The 20,211-nt window shown below is 37.4% G+C and overlaps 3 protein-coding genes across 5 annotated transcripts; 1 reads left to right on the top strand and 2 right to left on the bottom strand.

The window, feature by feature from the left end:
* Positions 1 to 481: 481 nt before the first annotated feature.
* LOC103451477 (transcription initiation factor TFIID subunit 15) lies at positions 482 to 4,224 on the bottom strand. 2 transcript variants are annotated; one of them, XM_008390877.4, is made up of 8 exons: positions 4,008 to 4,224; positions 3,467 to 3,635; positions 2,996 to 3,348; positions 2,694 to 2,885; positions 2,086 to 2,169; positions 1,445 to 1,526; positions 1,238 to 1,364; positions 482 to 950 (listed from the first exon to the last, which is right to left on the bottom strand). In XM_008390877.4, exons 2-8 carry the CDS (start codon positions 3,584 to 3,586, stop codon positions 727 to 729), a joined length of 1,182 nt encoding a protein of 393 aa, XP_008389099.1. In that variant the 5' UTR covers positions 3,587 to 3,635; positions 4,008 to 4,224; the 3' UTR covers positions 482 to 726. The 2 variants fall into 2 exon arrangements, with proteins under 2 accessions (XP_008389099.1, XP_008389098.1); XM_008390876.4 differs by having other exon boundaries at positions 4,003 to 4,218.
* Positions 4,225 to 5,478: 1,254 nt separating this feature from the next.
* LOC103423712 (pre-mRNA-processing protein 40C) lies at positions 5,479 to 15,537 on the bottom strand. Its single transcript, XM_070810682.1, has 12 exons — positions 15,331 to 15,537; positions 10,846 to 10,986; positions 9,951 to 10,584; positions 9,635 to 9,771; positions 8,820 to 8,857; positions 8,594 to 8,672; positions 8,081 to 8,476; positions 7,451 to 7,636; positions 6,947 to 7,090; positions 6,421 to 6,567; positions 6,155 to 6,277; positions 5,479 to 6,019 (listed from the first exon to the last, which is right to left on the bottom strand). The coding sequence occupies exons 1-12, from the start codon at positions 15,535 to 15,537 to the stop codon at positions 5,702 to 5,704; spliced, it is 2,550 nt and encodes an 849-aa protein (XP_070666783.1). The 3' UTR covers positions 5,479 to 5,701.
* On the top strand, positions 15,277 to 19,903 carry LOC103423711 (synaptotagmin-3-like). Of its 2 annotated transcripts, XM_017329101.3 has the most exons (9): positions 15,283 to 16,607; positions 16,983 to 17,224; positions 17,415 to 17,433; positions 17,568 to 17,773; positions 17,950 to 18,059; positions 18,148 to 18,246; positions 18,698 to 19,139; positions 19,260 to 19,407; positions 19,544 to 19,903. In XM_017329101.3, the coding sequence occupies exons 1-8, from the start codon at positions 15,772 to 15,774 to the stop codon at positions 19,358 to 19,360; spliced, it is 2,055 nt and encodes a 684-aa protein (XP_017184590.2). In that variant the 5' UTR covers positions 15,283 to 15,771; the 3' UTR covers positions 19,361 to 19,407; positions 19,544 to 19,903. The 2 variants fall into 2 exon arrangements, with proteins under 2 accessions (XP_008360016.2, XP_017184590.2); XM_008361794.4 differs by having other exon boundaries at positions 15,277 to 16,607; positions 19,260 to 19,903.
* The last annotated feature ends 308 nt before the right edge of the window (positions 19,904 to 20,211 follow it).

The raw sequence follows: 20,211 nt of genomic DNA, 5'->3' as shown, positions 1-20,211 counted from the left end.
TCTCGGTTTTCAAATCATTTCCTGATATATAGTAAAACGAGGTATTTTCACTAAAAATGTCAAATATCATAGCATCAAATGATATATGGCATCGATGCTTAGTATACATTAGGCTTGACATTTTGGACTCAACCCGTTAACTCGATTCGACCCAACCCGTTAAATAATAGGTCACTTTGGATCAACCCGTTAACACCCGTTAGGTGAGGATATTTTAGTAATTTTAATAAAGTCTTAATAACAAAAAATAAACTTTATGCAATAAAAATAATAATAATAATTGTTAACGGATGAAACGGATGACCCGTTAGCCTAACAGGTCGGGTTCGGATGACCTATTAGCTTAACAGGTTCGGTTCGGATGACCCATTAACTTAACGGATCAGGTTCAACCCGACTCAAACCCAATATACCCGACCCGTTTACAGGTCTAGTATACATGAAAAATTGGGATTAAAAGACAGATAAACCAACCATCCAATGACGAAAAATAACCCATTCCCATTAGACAATTGATAATATTCATAACTTAAAAAGAAATGTTGAAAGCAAAATTCTGATAGTGCAAATAAACTCATGGAAACCAAATTACACATGAATGGAGAGCAGATCGCGGAGAGCAGACCCGTATTCCGCACTCGACTAGCTTCAAATGCAAAGTAAAACAAAGTTCAACACAAATGCACCTCCACGGAGGACCAAAACTGGGAAACTGTCCCATAACGTTCAATAACGGTGCCTGTGCCGGTCCCGGTCTCGATCCCTCTCCCTCTCCCTCCCGTATTCTTTTTCTCGATCATAATCATGGTCTCGAGGTCTATCTCTCCCCCTATCCCTTTCCCTTTCTCTACTTCGACTTCGACGCCTATAACCATCATCTCTGTCTCTGTTCTTGCTGCTCGGTCTATCATCGTGTTCCCTTCCCCTCTCTCTATTTCTCTCTCTGCCACCTGCCATATCATTTTTCAAACTAAGTCAATCACTAATCCAAACGCGGATCTTGCTTGACTAAGAAAGCAGCAACAACTCCTAAAACCAGCTTCGTTCAAGTGCTATGGTAAATAAAAATGTCCAAACATTCCAAGTAGAATCAAGAGGAAAAAGGAAAAAGGACAATCATGTTGAAGAATGCGATAATAACTAACATCTTATGTACATACCTCTAGAGTTAAGGATTTAAAATCTAAAACTCAAACCTCCTAATTAAGAATAATCATGCCACAAAATGCATCCGTACCTATTTCCTCCACTTCCCATCCAGCACGTCCTGCACCTGGAAGAGCTCGTCCAGTTTCTTCTAGCTGTGTTTTAGCGCGAAATTTTTTCTTGAGGTTGCCAAACTCATCATACATCTCTCCATCATCCTGAGAATGGTACAAAATCAATTCTAAACCAGAACAAAAGATATGTATGTTCAAATAATGCTTATGCATATAAATCTTACTTCTTCTGCCTCCCGCCGACGTCGCTTGATTTCCTCTAATTCTTCTTCATCAAGTTCCTTGTAACCACCACCACGTCCCCCCCTGTCAAATAGATTTAAAGAAAAATCAGTATATCTCTATAAAACTCACGAGAATGTTTCAATAGAGACTGAAAAATATTTCTAATAAAAGTAGAGAATCTAGAGATAACCTAAGAAAAGAGGAAAAACCAGCATACTGCTTTCTTCATTAACCACCACCGGTGTGCATCTAATTCTTCAGCTAGATAGAAATACGAGAGTTTAAGAAAAAAAAAGGGGCAGAGTAAAGAAAGTGGATCCCTTTAGTGTGTGAAACAGACCAATTAACTTTTTTAGAAGGAGAAGAAAGTATGATCAAATTTTCTTACACAAAATACAATAGCGTATGGCTTTTATTCAAAATTGATTTTTCCCCCCTTTGGGTTGTGGGGGGAGGGGAAACAGGATGGTTCAACACATTTAGGTATGGACATAAATAGATAAGAATCAATGACAAGACCAAGACTGTACATATTTATATTTACGTACTATCAGTATTACACCATCTTCCCGCACAATGGATACCAGCAATTGATTGGCAACTGACAGAAGCATAGGTTAAAGTAATAGTAATGCAATACCTTACACCCCCTTCATTGTGACCTGGTTTATTTGTGTTGCATATATTGCATTTTGTACGCTTTGCCCAATTGATGTTGGCACACCTGAAACAAAAGAAGAATCAAGGCAGTGTGAACAATAATACACGCATTTAAATGACATTTCTATGATACTGCTAAACCCAAACAAAATAGAGTTTGCTTACGGAATGAATATTTATATCCAAATACCATCAATTAGTAGGCTAGTGCAAATATACCCATCGAACTTGGCCAACTTATAATGCTACATAAAATAGTTAACGCATAAAATCTCTCTGTCCTAGCAAGTAGGCAACATATTAACCAAGGTTGATGCAAGATACTACCTAACTTCCACAACCTCGCAATATGATAATAGATTTGTAAGAATGTGAAGAAAATCAAAACCACAAGAGAATGGAATAAAAGGTCCTTTAAAAAAACCAAGAAATCATGTTTCTACTAATTCCACGTCATTAACAGAATATAAAAATACGTGACAAAACTTGGGACTGAAACTTAAAAACAACGACGACAACAACAACAATAATAATAAAGAAAGAAGTGGCTTAAAACGGGGGAGGGGAGGACGAATAAAACAGTCTTACATTGGACACGGCCAGTCATTTGGACCAAAGAGTCCACCTGTAGGAGCACCAACAGGACCACCACGGCCCCCAGCATCAACGCCACGACCCCTACCACGACCACCACTCCCTGCGCCACCAGAAGCTCCAGTTGGTCGAGCACTTCCACAGCGATTGCACACACCACGAAATGCAAAATTCACATTGGCACAGCTGTTAGAAAAAGAGTATGAGAAGCTATTACTGAATAAACTTTACATTTAAGAATGAAAATGCCAACAAAAGTGCAAGAAAGAGCTGCTCACCAATGTCACATCACAGACCTTGTATTTGGACACGTCCAGTCTCCTTCTTGTTGCCATGCTTTCCCAGTAGAATCACCTCGACCTCGACCACCACCACCCCCATTCGTATCCTGAGCAGCTTCCTCTGGTCCATCAAGATCACCGCCAAAACTTGGATCAACCACAGAGTTATGAGTCTGATCATCTTTGCTTTTGGACTCGGCTATAAAAACCCCAATGGTATTACCATGGAATTCCTTGTTGTTAAACCATTCAACGGCAGCTGATGCAGCATGTGGATCTTCATACGTTACAGTAGCATCTCCCTTAGGCTCGTTGGTCAATTTGTCTCGGTATAGCCAAATTTTCGGTCGACCTGTTCGCTTGTCTTTCTAAATGGTAGAAAGCAAGATTAAAAAGAGAAACACAGGAGAAGCTGATGAGTTTTCCAGATATACAAAGACATTTATACAGAAGGTCGGTTAAAGAATAAACGGTAAAAATCACTACCTTTAACAACCCAATGGTGCCAAAATGTTCAGCCAACATATTTTCATCAGTTCCCTCAGGCAGATTGCAAACATAAACAGACCCATTTGAGGGGGCTCCTTTTCCTGTATAGGTTGCCATATAGCTCCACTATCATGAAATTCGATTAAGCGGAAACCCAACTCCAATCCTTCACAAAACAGATTACTTTTCAGTAAAACAGGCTAACTAGTTGTATCGAAATTTTCAAAGATACACATTGTAAACACAAAAGACATATCCTTGTGCAAAAGATTGAACGCAGCAAAGCAAACCAAGGAGAAAAATGCATAGAATCCATTGCGGAATATAACACTGCTCAATCAAATCCCTAAAGAATTATGATAAAACCCTTGTTGCAGAAACTCCTCTTCAATCAATTAATCGACACGAAACAAGCAGAACACAAAAATAAAGGCATCCATGGATTTTCGGAGCGTTATACAAAGTGAAATGTTATAATATCAGTACTTCCAAATTTCAATTTTCAAATTCCAAATCGTCGGAACGAAATCTACCTTACCTGAGTCCCCGACAGGGGCCGCGAACCTTGAGCCTCTGAAAGGGGAAACACTCAACACAACTGTGCGATTGCACAATCTCCTCCAGCGAACCCTAATCAGCAATCGCAAACTGCGGGAGAAGATTAGAAGGATCAGAAGAGAGAGAGACTGGAAGCCCTAATTTTTGAAACTGGCGCTCCAGCTTCATCCACTACTTTAGCACCTGTCATCGGATTTTGTAAATTTTGTATTGTATTACCCTAAATCAATCATTATAGTTTTTTTTTCTAATAACAGTAATTTTTCTTTTATCTGGATAATTTTTTAGAATTTTTTTTAAATGAATTTAAATTTCGAGATCTATATACCGCATAGAATTCTCTCTTCTTCTTTTTTTTCCCACCCCTCCTATTTGAATTATCACGGTTAAGACACGTCAACATCTTATATTAATTTTGTATAGAAAGAGAAAGACAAAATAAAGAATGTGAAATGAGGAGATAGAAAGAGTAGAGGAGATAATCATAACCCCTGCATATACATTTTTCTCCAATTATGTAATAACATGTGTCGCACTCTATATTCTGAGTTCAGTGAAAAATATCTCATAATTTTTCAATGAAAGGAAAGTACTATACTAATCATATGATATGTTTTTCTTTTTGCTGGGTATTAATATGATATTGTGATCAATCAAAAACTTTGTTGGATCCCTTTTCAGCAGCCAAGCTTTCCCATTTTCGAACAGAGCTTGGTTGATATGTTTTTCTTTTTGCTGAGCATTAATATGATATTGTGATCAATCAAAAACTTTGTTGGATACCTTTTCAGCAGCCAAGCTTTCTCATTTTCGACCAGAGCTTGGTTGCTGAAAAATCAACGGCAGCTTAACGAATAACAGGTAAACATGTGTCCAAGTAATTAATTTTTTAATCACAATTTGAATACGTGTCCACCCTTGATTCATTAGCAGCAGGAGTTGCTGTTGATTTTTTCATAAGCCAAGCTTTCTTCTTTTCAGAATATGCAGTTGATAGTTCTTTAATATTAAAACAAAAATATCACACCTTTGGTAATGATTGTAGGAAACTTCCGCTCGTTTTGCTAAAAATTCAAGCGTATCCTAACAAGGCATTTGCCATGCGCTTGTTCGACAAGTGATTCTGCGACTCATAAGTACTTGTGACTTTTCCTACCAAAGCATTCTTTTTGGAAACTTTAACGAAAAGCTCTGGGATACTGTTTATTTTAACGAAAAATCACATTTTTATACTAAAAAATCAATCATGATACTATTCACTTTACCTTTTATTTTATCCTTACCATTAAAACTCAAAATTTTCAAATCATTTTCATTAGTTTTATTTCTTTTTGCCCTTCTCAGAAGTTGAAAGACTCAAAATTCAAGGGGGATATGTATTAAGTGAAAATATATATATATTACAAAAAGAGGGAAACGTAAAAGATTCGGAGGCAACTGAGAAGGATCGGTTTAGTGAGAACTGAGAAGGCAAATTGGACATAAATTTATGGGCAACAGCAACTATTCGACCAAGAAACCTAGCAACATCAGCTTAATCACCTCGATATAATTCGTATAATACAGAAGTGTCGTTTTGGTGCTCGAGCCGTCACCCGTCCTACTCGAGTCAAAATTACGAGGACTAGGGGAAATTAACTTGAAGTTCCAGTCTCTAAGCTTTAACCAAAAACATCATCGCCGATCGTGAGTACCCCTAGATCCATAGGGATTCCTCCCAGCATCGATAGAACTTCTACTTTTAGCATCTGTTTTCCTATCTTCCTTACGACCAACTGCTGACTTTTGCTTCCGCAGCATCTCCTCAGAATATCGTCTCCACAAAACTTCCCTCTCTTTTCTTGGCGTCTTGTCGTATCTGGGATCCGTCCTTAGAATACGTTTAGCTGTTGACCACGAATTAAGAACTGTTTTTCCATCTTCTGTCTCTTGGGACGCTGCTTCTGCAGTCAAGACTTCGGCCAACAGAGTTCTGAACTCATGTGCACATCGCTGGAAAAGCCAAACCAATAAAGTAAAAAATTACAAAAGCAGCATTTTTTAACTGGAACAAGTTATAAACAAGAAGATTTTTTTTAACAATGAAAACAAAATTGAAATAGATTGAAGCACTGGATTATATATTACCTCGTTTAGCATCTTTACATGTTCCCGGAAGAGCTTATCCATGTCAGATGGATCTAAATCAGGGTTGGCTGCACGCCTTTGCGGATCCTTCTCCAATTTAGGCTTAGAGCCTGTCCAAGATGCCTGAGTACATGATAAGCCAAAAGGTTTAATAATCTATCAACACACGATACACCACACCATACCATAGTAAATGTGCAGAAATTCATAGCAGATGCGTAGCTTAAGCTAATGAAGCTAAAACCCAAGTGAACAAAAGATAATACCTGAGGATCTTTAATTGTTTCCACAAGTAAAGCTTGAAAAGTAGCAACTGCCTCCTTCCTGCGAACTTTCAGTCGCACCCTCTCTGTTTCTTGCTCTTCTCTTTCCTTCCGCTTCCGCAGTTCTCGTTCCCTTTCCCTCAGTTTTTCCTGAAAGCCAAGGGAAACAAAATCTTTAGCTTTCTTTTTTGAAGTACACACTCCTAGATGCAATACAGTTTTATTCTCTCTTTTTACAGATCATTTAGGTTTTTTGTCAACTGTTTTGAAGAACTAATTCTCAAAATCCCCACCAACACACCATCTGAAGTGACAGATATATGTTATGCATACATATTTTCTTTCGAACAAAATTGAAGAGTAGGTGGGAAAGGCGGAGAGCCTTTCTCATCAAGTAAATTTATCATTACCTATTTCCTTCTTCTAATAAACGTTTCCTTATAGGTCCCATTCACTTATACAGACAGAAAGAAAAGAGGAAGGAAGAGGATGAGGGAGTTCCTAACAAATGCAGATGCACAATTTTTACCTGCTCGTCACGTTTAGCTTTTGCCTCTCGTTCTGCTTCCTCTTCCACAGCTTTTAGTCCTGATATATACTGATTGAATAAAACTTCCCTATCCTCATGCCTAACATTTTTGTACCTTGGGTCATTCCGCAGACTATCTTTCACCTACATAAAGTCCCCAACATAAAATAAGTTCATATAAATTTTCTAGCACACCAAGTATCTCATACATTCAAAAGTTTTTTTAATAAAAAATTTCTTAACCTGTATCATTTACATTTTAAAATGAAAGGGAGAATAAATTGAAACAACTAACACAAACAAAATTAATAATGAAGTTATTGCTTAAGGATAAAATTCTACTTTATTATTATTTTTTTTTTTTAAACTGCTGGATGCACATTCATGATTGACCAAAAAGAAGACACACTGGTAGAATTTATACCAAAAGCATCCAGAAGTACATTGTCTGGAAGACTCTTCAACACATCAAATAAACCACAAGCTGATGTAAAATGCACCTACCCTGGACCAACGAGAACTAACAGTAATATCTCCTTTCTCTTTAAGCATGGACTTAAAACCAGCTGCTGCAGCAGCACACTCTGCTTGAGCCTTTTCTTCAGCAGCCCTCTTCAATGGAAGGACCCTACAAGCAGAATAGAAATCATGTATGACCATTAAGATATAAATTGAACATAGATAGAACCAAAATTAGATTTACCGTGTGAATCCAAAGAGATTTATGAGCCAAAGGACACACCCAACTAATCTGGGGATCTTGTCACTAGCCTACTACTTGCTGACTCATGTTGCTTTTAAGGGTTCAACATACATTTGAATAAGAATTCAAATCAGAACAAAGGAGATTCAAATGTAATAGCTCAGCAGGGATACCTGCACTATAGATGGATTCTTGAAAAGAACATGGACAAGGATATGGCCATGGAACAGAAACCATTAGACCATTACTATATCCCCTCAAATCAGTTCAGAAATCGATATTTTTCTTCCAGTGGACATCTTGTCCTCTATGTTGTACAATTTAGTTAATTAAACTCTCTATTTCCTATTGAAAAAATAAACGAATAGAGGACTAACTACACAATAATATATGTAAAACACCATGGATATCGATCAGAAGTCTCCTTATTAGGAATCAGATGAGGAATCAGACAAGTTTCCATCTCCATTAGTGTCTTTTAGCTTATCTTCGATATTCTCACTTTGCTGGCCCTTAGGTGTACTCTCAACTCCTCTTGCACCATTTGATTCTGATGGTGCTGAAATTGGCGAAGACGTAACAGGATCCTGCAACTTCCTTTTAATCAGATCAAGTGCAGAAGATGTTCCCTGCACAACTGAGGGTTTAAAAGGCATGGCTTCACGACCACCCGTGTTAATGGCTGGAGCACTCAAACTAACTGGTGCAGATCCCTTTTCAATCATTAAATTATTATTTGGCACTGATATTGTATGTTCTTTTGGCACGTCACTATCCTGTTTATTTCTCAATTCAATCACTTCATCTGGGATCTGCCAGCTACTTACCTGATCAGAGAAAAACAAGATACAATAAGGTCTGTAATACTAGTACTAACACGTATTCATACAACAGTGTTTCTGAATACCCCAGGCATTTCAATAAACAAGTAATAGGGCCCATACCTTGGTTTTGCTGTTATGGTAAAACTTTTTCCCATCACTGGTTGTGACTAATACCCAATCAGTTCCAGTCAAATTCACCCTAAACAGAAGAGAACCAAAACAAGAATAAAAGAACATTCTTATATCGCAAAAACATTCTGAAACAACTTTAACATCCAAAATACAAGAGATAAGTGAAAAAAAAAAAAAAAAAGGGGAAACCCCAACAGGATAAAGTAGAACTTACGTTGAAACTGGAGTTGGCTGCATAGAAACCTTACCAGGCTGCACAAAAAAGCAGTTGAAATTAATCAGACACATCCCCAACAGCAATGGTCAAATAAAGTCATGCATGATGCCTAGAAAAAGAAAATAAGCAATTACTTCAAACCAGATCTAGGGAGACTGGAACTTTAGATCTTATCTTTTAAATAACTCCCTATCTTACCTTATACAGTTCTATAAGAAAAGATTAGGGTGGGAAAAAAAGTTATACAATGAAATCCTCATAATCATAGCATTCAGAGCATTTAAAAAGCCATCTCCAGTCGAATAAAAACTAATGATGTGATTTTTGTACGAATTTTATGGGAAAGCAGGGAAGACAGCTAAACTACCACAGGGTATACAATAGGAAACACTGCAAGATCTAATATTCATTTGCAGTAGGCCAAATACGTATCACACTAAATATACTAGCATGTCAACATATAAAAAAACAACCTAGATATAAGTCATAAATTACACATGAGAAGATAAGGGACCAAAGCTCCATACCTACAGGGATATGAAGAAGAATATGGTCCATTTTCTCACCACTTATATTGGAATGTGGACACAACAAGGTGCTGGTTAAAATAAGATATTACTGGATAGAATGAACATGATAACTTCAAGGCCTGAGAATGAAATGCAGCAGCAATAAAACAAACCTCAAAAATATTTCAATCTGCATCTTAGATACATTTGGTAGTTATATTTAGGATTAGGCATCTTGCAAACTGAAATTTCACAAAGTGTTCATATCATATGAATCTAAAAGTTATTAAAATTTCCACGTACCTCCTCCCTAAATCCAGGAGGCTTATCACAAGTTGATTCACCGGTCAAAGCATTATAATAGTATACAACACCTGTCTCTGTCTTGTGGGCAGTCCAGGCATCCAACTGTTCATTGACAACAGCTCTACCATCGGTACCTGCATCAGGGAATTGTTCCTGTCATCTATAAATGGCCCATACGCAATGTAGCATTGATTAAGTTATCATCGATGAAGGGGAAGGATAAACCAATAGAGAGAGAGAAAGAGAAGAGAGAGCCCTAATAGATTGTTATAAGGTCAAATAGTGTTTACCAAGTATGAAAGCAAAAGCGTACCAACGCCAGGATGAGGTAATTCTTTCTGCATCCCTGAAGACCCTGCCAACTGATGACGAGAACCAACGGAAGACAAAGAATTTGCTACAGTATTTCCCACAGGAGTGACACCAGGAGGCTGAGAATCAGGTAAAGGAACAGAAGAGAGAGGCATAACATGTACAGGCAAAGGAAAGGGACCAGGAAAGGCAGCAGGATATGGCAAAAACGGTGGCCTAGGTAAGCCTCCTATCTGTGGGGATGGAAGCCAGGGAGCACCCATAGCAGATAAAGATGGGTAAGGAGGACCTACATGTGGGTGAACTGCTGATGACGCAACAGGTACTGCTTGCATGTTTGGTCTAAGGGCTACTGAAGAAGAATCAATACGTGCAGATGGTGCAGTCGGATTAAAAGATATTTGCACTGAGTGAGCTATTCCAGGGAGGCCAGGTGTCCTGGGAGTTCCAGGCATTCCGGGAGTCATGTTAAAAGATGGGACAGTGGGAACCAATGAAGCTTTTGGTCCCGCATTAGGAGCTGATGATATATTCACTGTGGAACTTGAAGTAGGAGCAGGCAAGGAACCAGAATGCAAACTAGTTGAGGACAATGAGGCATTACCAGTTTCTTGTGCAGTAGCAGGTGTGATATTCTGCAATCAACAAAAGATTTAGAAGAATTAATTTTTTGGAAAAAATCAAACCACTTTTCAAGTTACCTTTCCTTCTGGATCGTAAGGGAAAGGTATACAGCAGATAAAAAATACAGCGATAACTCATTGACAGCCTTTTGCTTTTAGGAAAAGGATATAAGAATATAAATATCGAAACAACAACCAGTCATTTGCTAGCGATTGCAGCAATACTCAGTTAATCAAGATAAATTCATGTTCATTCAAAGAAATGACCCTCACCGTGCCAGACTGAAATTGCTGGTTATTAGGGAAAGAATAACCAGATTTCGGAATGTTGTATGAAAAAGGAGGACTGGCAGAAGCATTGTTTCTAGGACATCCTGTAAGTTGCACAACGGACTTGCCTCGATTTAGGTTTTTCTTTTCATTTTTAACCTAGGTTCCTGTTAGTCTAAAATGTGCTCTAACACGAGTATATGCATAATGTGTCTGAATAAACCCCACCCTAACTGCAAAGGACCTTCTCGTATCGTACCGAAATTACTCGGGTATCAGCTTCAATGCTAGGCAACTATTGAAGTAACTTAATAGATTTGGTACTTCAACTATTTCAGAAGCAGAGCCAAAACCCTAATGCACATCAAAACTGCTCGATTCTATTTCATAAACTAGTAAATTCATCGCCGTACATAAAAATCTAGTTCGTGAGGCACAAAGCTTTGAGTATAAATTAAGTAAGCGTAACCAATTTCCTCTCAATAAAATAATTTCTCGGGAAACAAACAGAGAGCAATGAGAATTGTGCAACTAACCGGATTGCGAAGGCAGAAGCGATGCGTCAGAAGATAGGGATTATCAACGATAAGAGAACGGCGGAGGTTTGTTTGGTCTCCCGGCCACAGCTGACGGTGAGAGTTGGCGTTTCAGTATATCTTTGCCGTCGTTTTAACTTTTAAGCCCACAGGGGGCGAAGTGAGAGGGAACGCGAGGGTGGCAAGTGGTGAGAGTACGGAGGAGGAGGTAAATTCAGCTTCAAACCAAAAACTTAAAAAACTAAAAAAACAAAAAAACAAAGAAAGGTAAATGGCGGTGGAAGAGAGGTGTTATTTCCACCCCAATATCTTATATTTTCACCCACTTGTTTATGAATTTTTTAATTACAAATTTGTCTATTTGTAAAATGACTAATAAAGACCTTAGTTACCCCCTTTTGCATTACTTTTTTTTATATAGAAAAGAAAATAGAAAAGTTTGGGTGTGACAACTCTCACGCTATGTTTAGAAAATTTGTCTCCCTTAAACCCTAACTCATCATTCACATCTCCTTTCATTCAAAGAAAGCAAAAAGAAGGAACTTCAAATATGACGTTTCTATAGAAGAAGTAGATAATTATATTTCCGTCGAATAAGTAAAAGATAATTTTATGTGGGTCATCTTGATTTGTCGACATCGTACAATTGAAGCATCGCGTGACTTTTTATTTGAATTTGCATTAGGTTATGGTGCAATTTGTTTCACGTTTTCCTATGAGAATTCTTGGAATTCGTTTTCACTAGGTTAGGGTAGATTTGTTTTTTATTGAGTTTTCCTTGAACAACGTTTCCCTCTTTTCCTTTCTATAGTATTGTTGAATTTTATATAATTAATTGCCTTTCGAATAACCATAAGGTGAAACACAAATCTCACACCATTTGCTTCTTACTGGGCACACATTGTTTCAAAGCCTTTTGATGGTGATGAACTCCATTGCTTCGTCCTTGGTTCGTTTTTGAACATTTGGTTTCAGTTAATTATTTTAATTTTGAAACCGCAATGAACTCCGAAAACAAATATATATTCCTATTTCTTTATTTCTGAACTTTTCCTTGGATGAGCCCTTGGAATTTGGAAAGGGGAAATGCATATGAAAAAGAAAACAAAAGGGGAAAAGCAACGAATGAAAACCCATAATTCTTCATCCCCCCCCAAAAGTTGGAATTTGGAAAGGAAACGGTTTTTTTGTTTTTTTCTGGCTTTTAGAAGAGAGTAATATTATTTGTTTATATTCTTTTTTTTAAGATAAATTTATCTCTAATTATATATAGGGTTATTTTAGGAATAATAGTGGGTGGGAAAATAACATTTTAATTTTTTAAGTTTTTATAGTGTGTGTACATATAACGTGGGTGGAGAAATAAGACAACGGGTTGGGTCTAGCAGCTCTCCGGTGGAATTAGGGGGAAATTCCCTCCGGATCCCTTCCACCAAGCTAATTAATTCGGACTTTTGAAATTTGATCAAACAGTTAAAAATAAAAGTCATTTTACAAGTTATAATAACTTTAACCGTTTAATGAAATTTCAAGAGTCTGAATTAGTTGATTTTAGTGAATTTGGTAAAAGTGATCCGGAGATGAAGCCATGAATCAAATCAATCCGATAGACCACGTTAAACCGGCCCGAAACAACCAGAACTCATGTCCCTAACTCAATGTTAAGTCCACACTCAATAGTCTTCAAAATTATGAAGGCCCAGATTGAGATTGAGGCTCAAGTCCACCAGCCCATTTGCAACATGATTTTTTTTTTTTTCTTTTTTATATTTTGAGAGCCAAATTTTCTTCTTTCTATTGGTGAATAAAATAAAAGTGAAAGAAAAATCGGTAAAAATAATAATTTTTAAATCTCAAATGTCGAGATAATCAAATTTTTAATAGTATAAGGAACAAATTTCATACAAACGTTCAATTACCGAAATGTTCTTGCAACTAAGAAAGAGAAAAAGACAGGCTAAACCTTAACACTGGTGTGAGCCAATGACTTTCCGATGACTAAGAAAGGCTTAATGGATGAATATGGATCCAGCAATCAAGTTCAATAGTTTGAGGTCTTATATAAGGGCAAGTGTTCAATTGAAGATGATTCACTAAGGTGCTCACTACGTTACGTGCTTAATTGATTTAAGTCATATTATCTAGCTAATCAAGTCATTTAGCCAATCAGTCTTTCAAATGCATGATAAATAGCGCATTTAAGGATTATGTTTAAAGAGGTCTTTTACCCGCATTGAATATTGTATCCTATAACTTGATCATAGTTATCGAGATTGGTTATCTTGTCATTAATCATTCATGATCATTTTCTTATCCATCATGATGAACTTATCCCTCTATCATATCTTGTTATGTATGAGGACGGATAGGAGATTTTCTCAGCCATTTACGACCTATAACTATGTTGAGTTAAGTGGCTAACGTGTTGGATGAAACGTATTCATCACGTGGACCTCGTAGATTTGTATGCTAAGCTTATTTTGTTTATGTGTTTAATCCTCATTAGGTCGTAATTTTTTGTTGATCACACGTATGTATGCAATTGTTATGTCATTAATATGTGATCACAATGTCGACAATATTTGATTAAGAGTGGGCTCAAAAATACGAAACAAACAAAAAACTAACCCCTTCACAGAATAATTCACCAAAAAATCCAAACCGAACCAAAAGTGGTTGGTTCAATTTCGATTTCAATAGTTTAGATGCTGAATCGAACCAAACCAAATTTGATACTAAATGATGTCATTTCATAATTGTCTTCTTTCTAACCTTAGAGCATCTTTAAAGGAGATGTCAAAATGTACACATCAACTATAACAGTAAAAAAATACCACACTAATATTCTCCAACCGAAGTGCCAAATCCTATGTGGCAATGACATGGATTGGCTGCAAAAGAGGTTGTTGTCAAATTTGACAGGAGTTTCAAATGTTTTTTTTATTAAATGCATTTTATTAAATTTTAAATAGTTTAATTATAATTAATGTTGAGTTGGCCGATGTAATTATCCTACTATTTTCTTCTTTTCAATCAATAAAGGTGAACAGATTACTGATTAAATTTTAAATTAAATGTCTTTTATTAAAAATAATAATTTATTTTAATATATCGGTTGTAGAACAAAACTTTAAAAGATATCAAAGTGTCACATAAGCTATCAAAATTTAACATCCCATTTAGAGATGGTCTTAAAGGCCTGAATGCACACCCATTCCTGATACTAAGGGGTGGTTTGGGAGTGAGGTGCTTAAAAAAAAAAAGCATCCATGAAAAAAATCTGTGAGGGTTTTAGGTGTTTGGTAAACTGAAAAAATGGCTTATTTTGGAAGCTGTTGTGAGAATAAGCTGAAGTCAAAGGAAAAAGATAAAGCTGCTATTTGCAGCTTTGGAAAACTGGTTTTTTTTCAAAGCACACGGAGCTACAGTGCTCCTTTAATGAAAATACCCACTATCAGATTGCTTTTTTTTTCTTTCCAAAAGCACTTTTACAAAAAAGTTTACCAAACACTCTGCTGATTTATTTCACAGCCACTTATTCTCACAGCAGCTTTTTTTCAAAGTACAACAATACAAAACCAGCCATAAAGATGTCATTTCACAATTGTAGGCTTGTAGGCAATCCCTTAATTTTGATTAGTTGGATGAATAATTTTTTATTTTATTTCATGTCAGATAAATTTCCAAAAACGAAAATAGTCGTATGACCCAAATAAAAAGGATATAGTTGGAAGATGAGGCACTAAGTAGACCGGCATTTTATGTTGAATCAAGTTTCAAAAAATGGACTGCCATATAATTCCAACAAAGAAAAAAACTGCCATAAACCGCGTCGGCTTCCGTACCACGTGCATCTATGTTTTTCACGAAAATAATAAATTTAAAAAAAAAAAAAAAAAAAGGAGAAGAGAAGGAGGGAGGAAATTAGGAAAAGGAATAGGAGTAGGAATACCATATTATCCACGTCTTCCCAGATTTTGAGGCCTTGAATGTCGATGCTGATTTCCAGCATCACAAACGAATTTTCAGTTTTGTTCCCTCTTGCCTTCCCTGCCTCAACTTTAACACGCAAATATTTTATCGACGAAACGAAGATACAAAAGCAATTACTCTCTCGCTTTCCATCTCCATCTTCTACTTCTAGTCTCCGAGCTTTCATGGAGGTTTCAGCTTGTTCCCATTTCACTTCAGATTACCAAGCTCTCACGACGGCGTTGTTGCTGCTAAACAACTTTCGTTTCGCCACTTTCTTTTTATTTTGAATTTTTCTTTTGCTAATTGCTTCGTTGGGAATTTGGATTGAATTTCTGGAGCGGGAATCCATGTTTACCAATGCAATTCCCTACATCCACATCTCAGTCAGGTGCTCTGAGTTTATCTCCGCCGCTAATTAATGATTTTGCAGTCAGTATCTGCTAGCTTCGATTTCTCGCAGCCACCGCCTCGTCCTCCTCACTGCCCATGTGGAAATTTCGCCCACCTAAGTAAAACCCACTTCTTCGTCTCCCTCCCTTGGTCTAAAAGAAGAAGAAAGCAGCTGCTTATCGCCAATTTTCCTCGAAAAAGCGTGAGAAGAAAATGGGGTTTTAGTTGCTGTGCGGTTTCGCCAGATGCTCCGGGGTCTTCCATGAACATAGAGCTTACGAATTCAGCGAGACGGGGTGCAAAAAACTTGGTGATAAAGCGTTTGTCCGGTGAATTGGAAGCCGATGAATTTTCCCAAGAGTCGCCGGTTCAAATGGGGAACAATTTCACCAGCTTTCAGGAGGACCCTTTTGTGGATAAGCTCAGAACTCAGCTGGGAGTGATACATCCCATTCCATCGCCTCGAATAAACCGAAACATTGCGGGGTTGTTTGTGTTCTTCTTCTTTGTGGGCGTTGCGTTTGATAAATTGTGGACTTCAAGGAAGAAGAGCAAGCTGGGGAGTGACAATGGCCGCCTCGGGGCATGGCCGCAAGTGCCCACGAGCTTTTCGCTGTTTCTGGAGAAGGATTTGCAGAGGAAGGAGTCGGTGGAGTGGGTGAACATGGTGTTGGGGAAGCTGTGGAAGGTTTATCGAGCCGGCCTTGAGAATTGGCTCATTGGGTTGCTGCAGCCGGTCATTGATAATTTGAAGAAGCCTGACTATGTTGAGAGAGTTGAAATCAAGCAGTTTTCTTTGGGGGACGAGCCGTTGTCTGTTAGGAATGTCGAGCGGAGGACGTCCCGCCGCGTTAATGATCTGCAGTGAGTTAAAGTTCTCAATTCAATTATGCTTGTGTTTTGTTTGATTGGATTGCTTATTTTCTCTATTTCAATGTTCATGATAGACTGATTGTTTACGTGGAAATCGAATGACGAACTCAATGGAATGTGAATATCCTGCTTTGTAAGTTGACATTGGATGCTACGAAATGATATAAAACAATAAGTTTTAGTGGATGAGTTCGATCAAAGCAAACGTTCGAGATAATTGACCTGACATCCGTACCATTTTCTACATCTTTATGAAACTGATTTGCATGTTTTTTGTCAAAATACTTGGTGATCTGGGAGCCTATTTTTTTCCGCGATAACTCGATATTCCATTACACTGATTCTATATCCCTTTATTTCATTTAGGTACCAAATAGGTCTACGTTATACAGGTGGTGCTCGTATGCTGTTAATGCTCTCACTAAAATTTAGCATTATTCCCATTTACGTGCCAGTTGGTGTTCGAGATTTTGATATTGATGGGGAACTTTGGGTCAAGTTACGGCTAATACCTACATCGCCTTGGGTGGGAGCCGTTCAATGGGCTTTTGTTTCACTTCCCAAGATCAAATTTGAGTTGTCGCCGTTCCGCCTGTTCAATTTGATGGGTATGTCATATATTCATAACCATGTTTTTATTTACTAAGGTACTATAGGCTATAGCACTATGTTTGGCAGATAAGATTGATTGTTTTATTTAATGTTAATTGCATTTGTTAAGGCTAAATCGTTTTATGTTGAAGATACTGATAATTATCTTCTTCTCTCTTCATTTTTTCATGGATTGGGCAAATTCAGCAATTCCTGTTCTCTCAATGTAAGTGAATCTCATCATTTTCAGCCGTTATATTGTGTCTATGCAAAAGTTAATGGTCTAGGTGTACACTCTGGATTTGTATGCTTGTTTGTTTGTTTCACCTTTTGACTTGAATCCCTAAATGCATTTTTTAGGTTTTTGACAAAACTTCTCACCGAGGATTTACCTAGATTATTTGTACGCCCAAAAAAGATTGTCTTGGATTTCCAGAAAGGAAAAGCAGTTGGCCCTGTCGGAGTTGATTTCAAGTCAGGGGACATACAAGAAGGAAACAAGGATTTTGTTGGAGAATTATCAGTGACCCTTGTAGATGCTCGGAAGCTTTCCTATGTTTTCTATGGTAATGAATGTCTTCTAATGCGAGATGGTTTCATTTGATTTGATTCCTTATTTTAGTTACTATAGTGATGCACATATTTTTTAAGCTGCCATTGACTTGTGATAAAATGAATATCATAATTATTCACTTCTCCTTTTTATTTAGGGGTTCAATAACCTGTTGATCTAATTTTTCAGGCAAAACAGATCCCTATGTTACACTAAGCCTGGGAGATCAAATTATACGCAGTAAAAAAAACAGTCAAACTACTGTTATTGGACCTCCTGGTGAGCCGATCTGGAATCAGGTGAACCTTCTTCTAGTGATGCTTCATCTACTATATTGTAAAAATTCGTATATGTAATTTGTAATCATGTGTTTGTATGTGCTAGCAGGATTTTGATATACTTGTGGCGAACCCTAAGAAACAAAAATTATACATCCAAGTCAATGATTCTCTTGGATTCACAGACTTAACTATTGGTACAGGAGAGGTAAAAGATCTAATCCTTTCAAATACTGAACTTGTTTTCATGACTGGCATGGCCGTAGCATACATGTTTGGGATGCATGCATGTAATGTTGTTTGTGTTTTCAGAACCAATACTTGTTTAAAAACATAAAGCAATTTTGAGGTAGCGGGTTATATCAAGAATGAGATAAGGCTGCATTCTTTTATTCTTCTAATCTAAAGTTCTAAGGAACGTAAAAATGGTCCTTTTTCCCCTCTCCATAAAAATTTAAAATTAGATAAGGGATAAAAAATGATGAAGATGGATTTGACAAAATATCCCAAAAGTTTATTCCCACCTAATTGCGCATGATACAGCAGCTAATGGTTGAATTCACTGCCTTCAAAGGCAAATTGGCCCATCTATACTTCTTTGAGTTCTTCCGGATTTTCAAAAGTAAATAGTTTTCCATTAATACCTCGTTCATTTCTAGGTTGATCTGGGATCTCTCCAAGACACTGTACCAACGGACAGGATTGTGGTACTGCAAGGAGGTTGGGGCCTGTTTAAAAAGAAGTCTGCGGGTGAAATACTACTTCGATTGACATATAAGGCATATGTTGAGGATGAAGATGATGACAAAACTCAGGTGGCTTCTATGGATACTGATGCTTCAGATTCAGATGATGAGTTGTCTGATTCTGTGAAGGATAAACTTGAGCCTGGAAATGAGGCAGACAAAGAGTCCTTCATGGACGTTCTAGCAGCTTTAATTGTGAGCGAAGAATTTCAAGGGATAGTGGCATCTGAAACAGGAAACGCCAAACTTGGGGATGATATCTCAATTGCAGGGTCAAAAATTTCAAAATTGCGGCGTGGACGTGATACTGAATCTGTGCCTTCAAATTCCAATAATAATTCGGAAGGCTCTCAAGGTATTTAATCTTTATGCTACCTCTTACATCATTATGTAACTTAGCAATTTACTGTCGATTTTGACTGGTGTTTATCTCCTCAGCCACCAAAATGATTAACAACAAACTTCTGAATTGCAGGAGTATCCGTGGAAACCACCTTACTTTGGCTTTCTTTAGTTGCTGGCTTATCAGTGCTAATTGCAGTCAACATTGGTGGCTCAAACATTTTCAATCCTTGAGGTGGAAGGGAGCTTGGGAACTAGATCTCAAAACTAGCTTTAATCAAGTAATACTGGAAATCCTTCTTCATTGGTTCCATATTACGTCTCGGATAGATTATAGCTCATTATCCAGCTTACTGTTCCGGCGTATCCCATCCCTTGAGTTTGGATTTCTCAAGGAACAACCCTTGTCCATGGCAGGGTGGATAACACTCCGGTAACTTAAAGGTGGACGGACTCAGAGACTGAATTCATTTCCAACGTCCAATCTACACGTTGTATATTTGTGATCATTGCAGAGGAAATTCTATCGGCGGCATTTTTGGTTTTTCTTTGCAGTAGGCGTCCATAGCTACTGTGATATTTACCAGGTATCTTCTCTTTACTAACTGTTCATATAGCATTTCTCCTTTCTCTTCAGAACCAGGTAGCTTTTAAAGGTTCTGTAATTTAGATTTGGGGACTGAAAACAACTAATGATTTACTCATTGATGTTAGAAATGTATAAGGGCCTAAAGCTCAAAGATGAAATAATGGAAATGGATTCACATTTCAGGCTTATACTTTGTGTTTTAGTTTCTGGGTACATCTCAGTGTTGAAATAATTATTTACATGGGCCATCTTCGTTATTCGAAATGGCATTAGAGGAGCGATTTTTGCGCATTTTAAGTGTGCAAGAGGCGAAAAAGAGTGTGCAACGTTATTTCTCATTGCTTTAATGTGTATTTTGAAATGGAAAATTCTGTACTGTATGAAAGATGATTAAGAGGCAGAAGATCTAATAAATTTGGAAAATACTACGAAAATCGTTTTTTAGTGTATCAAATTGTAGCACATTTTTAAGAAAGGTGGAACTTACAACTAAGTG

The sequence above is a fragment of the Malus domestica genome, chromosome 13, assembly GCF_042453785.1.
Source record: "Malus domestica chromosome 13, GDT2T_hap1".
NCBI lineage: Eukaryota > Viridiplantae > Streptophyta > Magnoliopsida > Rosales > Rosaceae > Malus > Malus domestica.
The sequence above is the reverse complement of the archived record's forward strand: the minus strand, read 5'-3'. Positions and strand labels throughout refer to the sequence as shown.